This window comes from Ranitomeya imitator, chromosome 7 (assembly GCF_032444005.1).
Source record: "Ranitomeya imitator isolate aRanImi1 chromosome 7, aRanImi1.pri, whole genome shotgun sequence".
Taxonomy (NCBI): domain Eukaryota; kingdom Metazoa; phylum Chordata; class Amphibia; order Anura; family Dendrobatidae; genus Ranitomeya; species Ranitomeya imitator.
Window position 1 is genome coordinate 30,706,880 of NC_091288.1, and position 13,048 is coordinate 30,719,927.

Below are 13,048 nucleotides of genomic sequence, written 5' to 3' on the forward strand. Positions count from 1 at the left end.
AAATCTGGTTGGCTATGTTCACACAGCTTTTTTTTTTTCTTGAGGTTGGACAAATCAAGAAGAGTTTTTCAAGTGGAAACAGCTTGGAATCGCTCTATTTTTGAGGAGTTTTTCCCTTGAAGAGGTTGTCCACTATGTTAGTATTGATGACTTTTCCTTAGGAGAGGTCATTAGTGTCTGATTGATCAGGATCAGACACTGGGTACCCCTGCCGATCAGTTATTATTGGTGTTGGCAGTGGCTGCCGGCAATACTCACTTGCAGAGCTGATCGTCTTCTGATAGTGGCCGCCGCATGGTGCTACACATTTGCCTACTATTGATTTGAATAAGAGGCAGATGTGCAGCACCCGGCCTCGGCCTTTATCAGAAGACAGAGCAGCTCTGCGTATTTTCAACCGGCAGCCACCGCCACTGATAACAGTTGACAGGTGAGGATGCCGGGTGTTAAGTTACCGTCACACTAAGCGATGCTGCAGCGATACCGACAACGATGTCGATCGCTGCAGCGTCGCTGTTTGGTCGCTGGAGAGCTGTCACACAGACAGCTCTCCAGCGACCAACGATCCTGAAGTCCCCGGGTAACCAGGGTAAACATCGGGTTACTAAGCGCAGGGCCGCGCTTAGTAACCCGATGTTTACCCTGGTTACCGTTGTAAATGTAACCAGTCAGTGCGGGAAGCTGAAGGCGAGGGACATGACCAGACACCGGAATGTAAGTATGTAATGTTTGTTTTTTTACATTTACAACGGTAACCAGGGTAAACATCGGGTTACTAAGCGCGGCCCTGCGCTTAGTAACCCGATGTTTACCCTGGTTACCAGTGACGACATCGCTGAATCGGCATCACACACGCCGATTCAGCGATGTCAGTGGGAGATCCAGCGACAAAATAAAGTTCTGGACTTTCCCCAGCGACCAACGATCTCCCAGCAGGGGCCTGATCGTTGGTCGCTGTCACACATAACGATTTAGTTAAAGATATCGTTGCTACGTCACAAAAAGCAACGATATCGTTCAGTGTGACGGTACCTTTAGACCCCAACTGATCAGGCACTATTGACCTAACCTAAGGACAGGTCATCAATGCTAAAGTAGTGGATAACCTCTCTAAAGATGTTTGGAAAGTCCACCCCCCAGTGTTTTCTTTTCCAGCCTTTGGATTTGACAGTGTCTAGTTTGAAGTGGATCCTACTGGATATGCAATTTATTTTTCCACCACGCGTTTTGCAAACCTAGAAGAAAAAAAATCCTCAAAAACTGATATGAATAGCAAAGTGGATTTTCAATAAAAAATGAATGGGAAGTTTTTAAATTATTTTTAAAGTGTGTTTTGAGAAGGATTCACTCTAGAAAACTGTCTGAACAAAGCCTTTGGGTGTAATTAGTCTCAAACGGCATAGAAACAGATTTAGTGTCTGTCAGACAAACAGGGGAACATCTTACAGTCATAACAGTGGCAGGCTTTCCATTTAGGGCTGGCAGCCAATGGATAATGGCAAGAGCAATGCATGCTGGGCAGTAAGAGAAAGGAAGTTCCAGTTCATGTAGTGCTGGCAACACACTGATTACGAGAAAAAAAAAAAAAGTTAGTCGTAAGTTACAAAGTATGATAATTGAGGCAGTTGATGGATCTGTATGAGCATCAAAAGCAGTTTTTACTTATTGTGGGGAATGAGGCAAGTAGGCCCACGCTTTTCTATAGCCTGTATGTGATGAGGCATACATTTTAATAGACGTACAGCATGTCACAGTCCAGCTGGCCGTAATGCTGATATGAACCTTGCCTTAGCTGGACAATCGAAGGGATTTCAGAAACTGCTCGATTTGGAAACCAACAAAAACATTATTATTGTGGTGAAACAAAAGCAATTGAATAAATGTATACCGTATATAATATTCTTATTTAATACAGCAAAATTAAAAAAAAAAAAAAAATCTTATTTAGTTTTCAAAACATTCTATTTAATTTATACAAATAACTACTAAATACAAAAAGTAGATTAAAACAAAATAGTTATTTTCTGGCAGAGTTTACAATGCAACATATTATATCGCTTAAAACAAAAAGGCATCTCACCTTCCTCCCCTCCTATTCCCGTCTCCAGAATTTCGCTATGGAAAACTTGGAAACATAAATGTCTTATTTCCTATGTCAGTAAAATATGAGCGGGAATGAGGAGAGCGACAGCGGATTCCAAATATAGAGTTCTAAACTCAAGAGCACGCGCTTCTCGGGATGGAGAAGAAATAATAATAATAGTGTGAAATCGCAACGTGATCATACGGGAAACAAAAGTCTTTTCCTCATCATCAAAGTGATACAAAAGGAGTTGTGAAAAGCTGGAAGAAAATATAATATAGCGCTAACCATTTGCACTGTTCAGTTTTGCTTTTGGAAACTTAAGTGCGCCAATAATAAATAAATTTAGTTATTTTTTTTTTATATAGTTTACAAAAAAAAAATTCTTATGTTCAGCATTATTGTAAACATCGGTACACGTGTAAAATCCAGCTAATGCTGACGACTTGTATATCAGGCTTTAGAAAAAAAAAAAAAAAAAAAACACATTCCCCAGAAATAAATTGGTGTAAGTCAGAACACAGATCCGTACACGGCCAACCATATATTTGGCATCTGTCATTAAATTAAACCGTAACAGTGCAAGCAAGGAATGCAAAGAATTTCTAGTGCAATAGAACGGAGACGCACACGAAATATTGCTAAGTAAAATCTGCCAAGATCCATGTGAAATCCTTGGGAACGGAGAGGGCAGTCACGGTAAAAACAGTTTCTTCCACTTCCAAAAATGTAGCTTTTAATGCCCAGATCGGTCCAAATAAAAAAAACAAAAAAAAAAAACGTAGCCCCCCCACCTACTCCTCATGCTCATTTATAAGGGTGTAAATCTTTCCAAGTGTTTTTAAGGGATTTTTTTTTGTTGTAAAGAACTTGATAGCCAAGATCCTGCCAGGTCACCGGTAGAGGAACCTTAAGTCGTATCCCAAAGGGCAATAGCAGGATTGTCTTTAAAAGGCGGTAGAAGTTCGACTTTTGCAATTTGGAAAAAATGAAAAAAAAAGTCTACACCTCGGCAAGCAAGCACTGTATCCGAATCTGTTTTTTTTTTTTTTTAAATCTTTTATACTGGCATTCAGCAGTCCGATTTCAATTTATCTAGGGAATTGTCAATTTTGGTTAAAGTCTTTTTGATGCGCAAGGCTGTGAGTCTGGCCGATGGGTTTTGATACCAGCACTCCTTCATCAATTTAGCCAGCGATGTTAGCGTCTGAGTGGAGAAAAAAAATATATAGCCATTTAGTAATAGTACATTCTTACAAACCTGTGTAAAATATGATATTGCACTTTACCACATTACATTATAGAATGTTTTCGGGGTAGATGCAGATCCTTTGGGGAAAACCAGAGGGATTAGAGAGGTGAGGGTCCTAGTGGTGGGTTCCACTTCCATCTCAACAATAGGGCCCCATATCTGGGGATACCTGGAAGAGAGGTGGCCACTAGTGATGAGCGAGCGTACTCAGAAAAGAGGTTATCCGAGCATGCTTGTGTCCTAATTGAGTATTTTCGGCATGTTAAAAAAAAAAAAAAAAAAAAAATGCTCGAGCCGCCGTGCCTACATGTCCCGTGGCCGTTCAACAGCTGCAACACATACAGGGATTTCCTGTTAGACAATCCCTGCATGTGTTTCGGCTGTTGAACAGCCGTGAGACATGTGGGCGCGGCGACTCGAGCATTTTTTTTTTGAGCATGCTGAATACACTGTTAGGACACGAGCATGCTCAGATAACACCTTATCTGAGCACGCTCGCTTATCACTAGACTAGCCATGCATGTGCACTTCTCTCCATTTACTGAAAAATTTTGTGCAAGCATGCTCAAATTTTGTGAACTTCCACAGAACTCATGTGTGGCCTTTGGAGCCTCTCCATTGCCAGTGGCATCACTCACAAGAGAGCTACCGATCCGACCTCCGAGACCCTCACCTACAGATACTTATATCTAACAGATATGCCATAGATGAATAGAAATTCCTAACTTGGCTACAGGGGATTTTATCCAAATGCACCTAAAAAGGTAATAAAAATTTTTAAAAAATTACTCTGTAATAGACCTTACATTACATTAAATAAAATGTACAAATTTAAAATAAATAACATTTGCTTCGACTATGGAAAGAAATATTGCACGTCCTTCCAATCTGTTCTCAAGCAATGCAATAAAGTTGCCATGCATCTAAGATGACCCAGAAGTGCCCCCAGTGTGTACAAAAAAATACCTGTAAATGTGCTCATTTTATCAATCATGGTATATAAAGGTGTCTAAATTACTCATAATATACAAAAACAACAAAAAGGGGGGGGGGGGGGAGAGAATACTTACTGGGTCAGAAAACCATCTATTGGGAATGTTTGGTCTTTGTTGATCCACGCAGACAACTTTCTTCATATCCTCAAAGCTTGGATCATTAGGAACAACGTCATAAAAAGGAGGTTTGTAATCTTCGACGATACCTGGAAATTAGGAGACATGTTGGGTTAATAAAATAATCACAGACTGTATAACGGTGGTGGCGCAGCAGAGAGACCGAACGCCATCTCTGCCGATTGTTGGAGATCTCAGTAGCTGATCAGTGATTAATGGGGGACCATCACATCAGGAAAAGTGGACACCGGCTCTAGAACGCTGGACAAACACATTAGTTGACTGTTGGCGAAAATTGCCGATTTCAGTAGGACCAGCCAACGTGAATTGGGTGTCATAGCATGCGTAAGCCTAAAGGTTTTTGTTTTTCAGCAGCCAAAACTCTACGTAAAAACTGTATTGGCGAGGATGACATGTGATTTATCTACAGTCCACGTTCAATAAAATTGGTTTTAGTTATCGAAAACGCATCAAAATCTCTCATTGCTTTCTTTGAGTAAAAAAAACGCAGAAAAAAAAACGGTAAAGAAATTGACATACTGCAGACTAAAAAAAAAAAAAGTAAGAAACAATGCAATTTTCACATTCAGACAGGGGGAAAAAAAAAGTAAATGAGATTTCTGAAAAACATGCAGCTATTTGCTCTTTAAAAAAAAATGTTGCGTGTGAATGCGGCCTCATTCTTCCTGGAGATCATATCGGGCAGTGACTAAACGCACCGACACTTTCTTGCACAGGTATAGATCATGGTGTCACCATCACCAGGTCTGGAAAAAGCAGATTTAGCCAGGGATCTCAGACGAAGGACTAATGCAATAGGGCGAGACGAGCCAGCATTATATTCATGCTTATACAAGAGGGTCCTTAGCAGGAGACCTCCTTTTGGGATGTCCATATGCCCTAATAGGACCGCCCCTTTAAGACCGGATAGTTTTACATTAGCTGCCACAGAGAATGACCCCTTTAATTTAAAAATGTGACTTCTCAAGGACATCCATAATGTGAGGCAGATAAGCAGGAGTCCTATCAGCGATATGGAGGATTCTCATTAATGAGACAGCCCAGGGATTACACATTGTGGATTTACTGTTACTTATTAGCTAGAGTCCTTTGAAGTAGTAAGAACGAGAAGAGTTTCTTACATGGTACATTACTAGATGAAATCCATGTAAAATATGAAGTCCGTTCCAGCTGTATTACCGCTCCGTAATACCGCATGCGCATACAAAGCGGATCTGGCAATTATAAGGTTAAGTTCAGAGAATATAAAATATCAAAATTACTGGATTATGTAAAAGTCTAAAGAACTTGTATAGGAAGCCATATGGGATCACCATACTCCTCAGCCGTGGTCATAATCCTTATAAGCAGTTCTTACGTAGGAGGAAGGAAATCAGCACAACATGTTCTCACCAGAGAGGAAATCAATCACTTGGCTATAGACAAAATATTTGTATTTTTTTTCCCTGGGGGCACAGAACAACATAGAAACTCTGGGTATATGTCACTTATTTCAGAAAGTCGGATTTATATGCCGGGGTCCGTGAGGACCGGCGGCGAATCTCCTGATCCAAACTCCGCAGCCTCAGGGGCCAGTCCATACTTAAAAAACGCAAAACACAGGTGAATGCAGTCTAACTGAATTAAAAGATAGACATATTCAGGGATTTTTATTATTAATTTTTTTCTTCATTATTTTTTCCATTTAACCCTTTCGCAAACTTGCAATTTTTTTAATTTTTCCTCCTCTTATTCCATGAGTCATAACTTTTATTTTTCCGTCCACATAGCCGTGTGAGGGCTTAATTTTTTTGCAAGATAAGTTGTACTTTTAAATGGCACCATTCACTTTATCATGCGATTCACTGGAAGGCAGAAAAAAGGAAATCAAAGGGTGATGAAATTGCAAAAAATGCAATTTTACAATTGTTTATTTATTTTTTTTTTAATTCACTTACCGTAATTTATATTTGCTATATGGTAAAACTGACCTGGCGATTGGATTCTCTAGGTCCATATGAGTACACGGATACGAAACATGTATAGTTTGTTGGTTTTTTTGTTAGTTTTGTTTTTGTTTTTTTTATTTAAGTGGTGAAAAAATCAAATAGAAAATTTGCAAGCAAAAATACATTTCCCTTGTGTCACCATTTTCAGAGTACGGTAACGTTTTCATTTTCCGGGATATGGGGCTGGGTGAGGGCTTATTTTTTGTCTCCTGAGCACACGTTTTTTTTACAGATACCCACCGGTCCATCGAAGAAGGGCATTTTTTTTTTTTAAGTCTATTTACCTGCCTGCACTCTTTGTAAACATTTAAAAAACCTCCTTAGTCACCTAAAAAACCCACCCTATGTGCTCCAATACATAGTAGACATGGATAGGAGGGATAGGAGGGGGATGCTGCTGCAGTATTGCTTCCATAAGAGTGAGATGCAATAAGAGGGGAGGGGAGAAAAGGCTAAAGATCTGATTGGCTCAGAGCATACAGCACACCAGGAAGTGCCCGCCCACTCTAGAAGCACAGCAAGAGGAAAAATATACATTTCCAGAAACCAGAGGGGTTAAAAAGAACCCTAAAAAAGTCACTCAAAGCAAAAACTTAGAAAACTAGTTGTTTTTTTAGTTCTACAAAGCTATATAATAGATCATTCCTATCCTATACCAAAGACAAAGTTCATCTCTACTATCAAGTGTGTGAAAAAACCATTCGATATAGATAACACTATTGATTTACAATAGAATCCGCACGTTCCCAATGACAGGCCATCACTGAGCCAGAACATTGTAAAGATAGGACAAATCACAACGGGAAAACAAGGAAATTAAAATACTAATTCTATAACCTAATGTTTAAAATTATGGGAGGGGGTACATTTAATGCATCTTTACAAAAATATTCAATGTTTCTTCTTTTAGTGCTTCATATCGCTATTTAGATTTAAAAAAAAAAAATTTGCAATTTTCAAATTGGGTCAAATATTAGACTCCTCGCTCCTGTTGAGGACATGAATCTTGGCAGCATTAAACTTAAGGTACCTTCACACAACGATTTCGTTAACGATATCGTTGCTTTTTGTGATGTAGCAACGATATCGTTAACGAAATCGTTATGCGTGACAGCGACCAACGATCAGGCCCCTGCTGGGAGATCGTTGGTTCACTGGTAAACAGGGTAAACATCGGGTTACTAAGCGCAGGGCTGCTTTTAGTAACCCGATGTTTACCCTGGTTACCATTGTAAAAGTTAAAAAAAAAAAAAAACAGTACATACTTACATTCCGGTGTCTGTCCCCCGGCCTCAGCTTCCCTGCACTGTGTCAGCGCCGGCCGGCCGTAAAGCAGAGCACAGCGGTGACGTCACCGCTGTGCTCTGCTTTACGGCCGGCCGGCGCTGACACAGTGCAGGGAAGCTGAGGCCGGGGGACAGACACCGGAATGTAAGTATGTACTGTTTGTTTTTTTTAACTTTTACAATGGTAACCAGGGTAAACATCGGGTTACTAAGCGCGGCCCTGCGCTTAGTAACCCGATGTTTACCCTGGTTACCCGGGGACCTCGGCATCGTTGGTCGCTGGAGAGCTGTCTGTGTGACAGCTCCCCAGCGACCACACAACGACTAAACAGCGACGCTGCAGCGATCGGCATCGTTGTCTATATCGCTGCAGCATCGCTAAATGTGACGGTACCTTTACTCAAGGGAATTGTCTTGGAAGTAATTAATGAGCAGGCTAATCGGGGAAAAGTGCATCATGCAGTGAGGGGGGACGAAGTCATTTATTGTGAACTGTAGGTCCCGTGTTACCAACTTTATACAGAGGTGTGATCAGTCATTGCAGTGCTGTCTGTCTGTGATGGTAATGGGACTGCTGAAAAGTCATTTCTACAGGACAGGAAGCACGAGATTAAAATGAGGCAAAGTTGCCAGTGTGAAAATTGCAAGATGCAAAATAAATAACCAACTGAATATTTCTAAGGCTGTGAAATGAAAAAAAAAAAGAAAACAACAAACCTAATTCCACTATTTTTGTTTTTTTTTTGTGTTGATGGTGTTCACTGTGGTTATAGGATGTTTCGCCCCCAGCAGTTCGCCCCGGGCACATCCTGTTCATGACGCAAAGTTGAGTCGCCCACCAGGGCAGTGGGGTACTCGGTACCGGGTGCGGTACTTGACGGGGACGTTACGGTAAGTAAAGGGAAAGGTCTTTAAAGCTTTAAAGGGAGTTAAGAATAAAAGTTTGTTCATGACGCCACCTGTGGTATTCGGTCAGTAGAGACCGATGGTGCTTAACCCCTTCAAGACCTTGCCCTTTTCCGTTTTTGCGTTCTTGTTTTTCGCTCTTAGAGCCATAACTTTTTATTTTTCCGTCAATATGGCCATGTGAGGGCTTGTTTTTTGCGGGACAAGTTGCACTTTTGAACGGCATCATTGGTTTTACCATGTCATGTACTAGAAAACAGAAAAAAAATTCCAAGTGCGGTGAAATTGCAAAAAAAGTGCAATCCCACACTTGTTTTTTGTTTGGCTTTTTTGCTAGGTTCACTAAATCCTAACAATGAACTGTTTTATTCTCCAGGTCATTAAGAGTTCATAGACACCAAACATGTCTAGGTTACGTTTTATCTAAGTGGTAAAAAAAATTCCAAACTTTGCTAAAAAAAAATAAAAAAATTGCGCTATTTTCCAATACCCGTAGCGTCTCCATTTTTCGTGATCAGGGGTTGGGTGAGGGCTTATTTTTTGCGTGCCAAGCTGACGTTTTTAATGATACCATTTTGGTTCAGATACTTTATTTTGATTGCTCGTTATTGCATTTTTATGCAATGTCGCCCTAAATAAAGGGGCCGTGCCGCACCCTGCAAAATGATAAAAAGGTGCAAAAAAGATGAAAAATTAAATAATGTATTAGAGTACGACTTGCAAGTTGATGAGGACCCTTGACGTTGGATTGCAAGCTTATCCATTTTGGCCAAAATTGTAACTAATACCTCATCAAATGTATTATTTACATTATTTAATTTTTCATCTTTTTTGCGCTTTTTATCATTTTTTTTTTATAGGGTGTGGCAGGGCACCTTTATGTTGTTTCTTGTGTGTTGCATGTATATATATAGTGCTGGACGGCCCGCATGCTAATACTATGGGCGTGATCAATAGGTTGTCCAGACACTGTGCATCACATTTATCTGTGTGAATAGTGTCTTATGCAAGCCTTACCTGTGTGCATTGTTGCGACTAGGCAGCGAACCCCTCTAATGTTTGGGCGAGTGGGTGGTTGCTCTCATCAGTAGCTTGCACCTGTGCTGCTTTAGCATTTATTACCGGGGGCCTGCTGCACCCTGCGAGTGCATTTGTCATTTGACAAAGTTTTGGCGAGTCTGCTCTTCATGTTGTCATTTTATGTTCAGGTCACAATTATCAAAAATAACGTTAAATCTTGCAATTTTCACACTGGGGCTGGGACCGCGAGACCGACAGCCGCCAATTTTTTTAAATATACATGTAAATCAAAAGCCCGATTTAAACAATAAAGGTACCGTCACACATAACGATATCGTTGCTTTTTGTGACGTAGCAACGATATCCTTAAGGAAATCGTTATGTGTGACAGCGACCAACGATCAGGCCCCTGCTGGGAGATCGTTGGTCGCTGAGGAAAGTCCAGAACTTTATTTCATAGTTAGTAGTAAGGCCGATAAAAGACATTTGTCCATCCAGTTCAGCCTATATTCCATCATAATAAATACCCAGATCTACGTCCTTCTACAGAACCTAATAATTGTATGATACAATATTGTTCTGCTCCAGGAAGACATCCAGGCCTCTCTTGAACCCCTCGACTGAGTTCGCCATCACCACCTCCTCAGGCAAGCAATTCCAGATTCTCACTGCCCTAACAGTAAAGAATCCTCTTCTATGTTGGTGGAAAAACCTTCTCTCCTCCAGACGCAAAGAATGCCCCCTTGTGCCCCTCACCTTCCTTGGTATAAACAGATCCTCAGCGAGATATTTGTATTGTCCCCTTATATACTTATACATGGTTATTAGATCGCCCCTCAGTCGTCTTTTTTCTAGACTAAATAATCCTAATTTCGCTAATCTATCTGGGTATTGTAGTTCTCCCATCCCCTTTATTAATTTTGTTGCCCTCCTTTGTACTCTCTCTAGTTCCATTATATCCTTCCTGAGCACCGGTGCCCAAAACTGGACACAGTACTCCATGTGCGGTCTAACTAGGGATTTGTACAGAGGCAGTATAATGCTCTCATCATGTGTATCCAGACTTCTTTTAATGCACCCCATGATCCTGTTTGCCTTGGCAGCTGCTGCCAAATAATCTTTATATAGCGCTAACATATTCCGCAGCGCTTTACACACATTATCATTGCTGTCCCCATTGGGGCTCACAATCTAAATTCCCTGTCAGTATGTCTTTGGAATGTGGGAGGAAACCGGAGTGCCCGGAGGAAACCCACGCAAACACGGAGAGAACATACAAACTCTTTGCAGATGTTGTCCTTAGTGGGGGCTTGAACCCAGGACTCCAGCGCTGCAAGGCTGCTGTGCTAACCACTGCGCCACCGTGCTGCCCATTTCGTCGCTGGATCTCCCGCTGACATCGCTGGATCGGCATGTGTGACGCCGATTCAGCGATGTCTTCACTGGTAACCAGGGTAAACATCGGGTTACTAAGCGCAGGGCCGCGCTTAGTAACCCGATGTTTACCATGGTTACCAGCGTAAACGTTAAAAAAAACAAACACTACATACTTACCTTCTGCTGTCTGTCCCCGGCGCTGTGCTTCTCTGCACTCCTCCTGCATCCTGTGTCAGCGCCGGCCAGCCGGAAAGCACAGCGGTGACGTCACCGCTCTGCTTTCCGGCTGACTGGCGCTGACAGTGCAGAGGAAAGCAGAGCGCCGGAGGACAGACAGCTGAAGGTAAGTATGTAGTGTTTGTTTTTTTTAACGTTTACGCTGGTAACCATGGTAAACATTGGGTTACTAAGCGCGGCCCTGCGCTTAGTAACCCGATGTTTACCCTGGTTACCCGGGGACTTCGGCATCGTTGGTCGCTGAAGAGCTGTCTATGTGACAGCTCTCCAGCGACCACACAACGACGCTGCAGCGATCGACATAGTTGTCGGTATCGCGGCAGCGTCGCTGAGTGTGAAGGTACCTTAAGTCGTTTTCTGATTATCACTTCCCTTTAAGAACCACATTTTCTGTGCTCACTTGGTATAATGCATGCCAGCTACATCTAAAACAACAATTTCGTTCCTACCTTCTACAAGTTGGCACGATCAAGACGCCAGACAAACAACAAAACACAAACAGTAACACAATCCCTAAAACTGGGTGACAGTTCGACCCCGAATTAAACACAAGGAACATTTTATAAGAGTTCAAAATAGCCGTCTGAGCCAACGCTTCTGAGAATGTCTGAGCCAGCAGAGTGGGGGGGGGGGGGAATAAATAAATAAGTGTCAACACGTGGTACGAGACCGAAAACAGAAACAGCTTACCGTTGCTAACCATGCGTCTGGCAACTTCCCACAGGACCAAGCCAAAAGCCCAAATATCAACTCTTTTGTAAGAGTCAAAACAATCCACTTGGATGGTCTCATCTAGGACTTCAGGAGCCATGTACCGCTTGGTTCCTACTCGGGGGTTATTCCCGACGTCCAGCTGATTGGTTGATTGCGAGTGAATCACAGCCAATCCTGAAAGAGAAGAGCCCGGAGTCAGAGCCGCGCCAATGGAAGGCAAGGATACGGTAGGCGCGGATTAGCAAAAATCTGGATTACATGAAACAGAGGAAGAGAACAGAATTTTATTCGATAAACTGATTGTTTTCAGAGATTTCACATTACATTTTTATATTGCAGGTCTTTGCTGGAAACAAGCTCCGGACTATTAGTCACTAAATTATTTTATGCTGAATTAAAGGAATTTTCAAGGTATAATAAAATGAGATCGAAATTAATGTAAATGACAAAAATAAAATTAAAAAACTACTGAACGCTGGATACACAAACAAGGTAAGGGACATATTAAAGGCCACTTTTGACTAAAGTCGAACAAACTCTCCAACAACAGCGGGATCGTCCGACATTTAAAATTCATGGGGGGGCATCTCACCTGTCCTCCAACAGATAATGTTGGGGGTAACGAGCGTTACTTTAAAAAATAACTAAAATATTAAAAGGGGTTGTCTGGCCTAAAACTGACTGCAGACTTGTAGCTTATGTGACTGCAGACTTGTGAATCCTCACATCACACGCACTATGAGGATCCGCCGCCAGGAGCAGACAATCGTGTCACCGAAAGTATGCGACTTGCATGCATCCGGCCATATATATATCTACAAGACGTGTCCGAGCTCACAAGTCTAGTCTGTACGTGACCACGTGTGCAAATCGCATACTTGCAGTCATGTGCCCGCTGCTCCCAGCGCCGGAAAATCCTAACAGTGGGTATTGCATGCGAGGCAGGATTCACAAGTCTGCAGTCACATAGAACGTATGTGTCCAAAGTCTGGACAACCCCTTTAAGAACTGCATAAAAGAAAAACAATGGAATTTTTTGAGCAAAATTTGCT

At 41.8% G+C, this 13,048-nt stretch overlaps 1 protein-coding gene across 4 annotated transcripts in view; it reads right to left on the reverse strand.

The window, feature by feature from the left end:
* Window positions 1-1,629: 1,629 nt before the first annotated feature.
* ACVR1 (activin A receptor type 1) overlaps window positions 1,630-13,048 on the reverse strand; it is a 74,664-nt gene continuing 63,245 nt past the window's right edge. For 3 of the 4 annotated variants that reach the window (XM_069732971.1, XM_069732972.1, XM_069732969.1), the window contains exons 8-10: window positions 11,973-12,170; window positions 4,406-4,536; window positions 1,886-3,290 (exon numbers count right to left, since the gene is read on the reverse strand). In XM_069732971.1, coding sequence (XP_069589072.1) covers window positions 3,156-3,290; window positions 4,406-4,536; window positions 11,973-12,170 — 464 coding nt within the window. In that variant the 3' untranslated portion in view covers window positions 1,886-3,155. Of the gene's footprint in view, window positions 3,291-4,405; window positions 4,537-11,972; window positions 12,171-13,048 lie in introns of all 4 variants that reach the window. The other variant, XM_069732970.1, reaches the window with a different exon arrangement.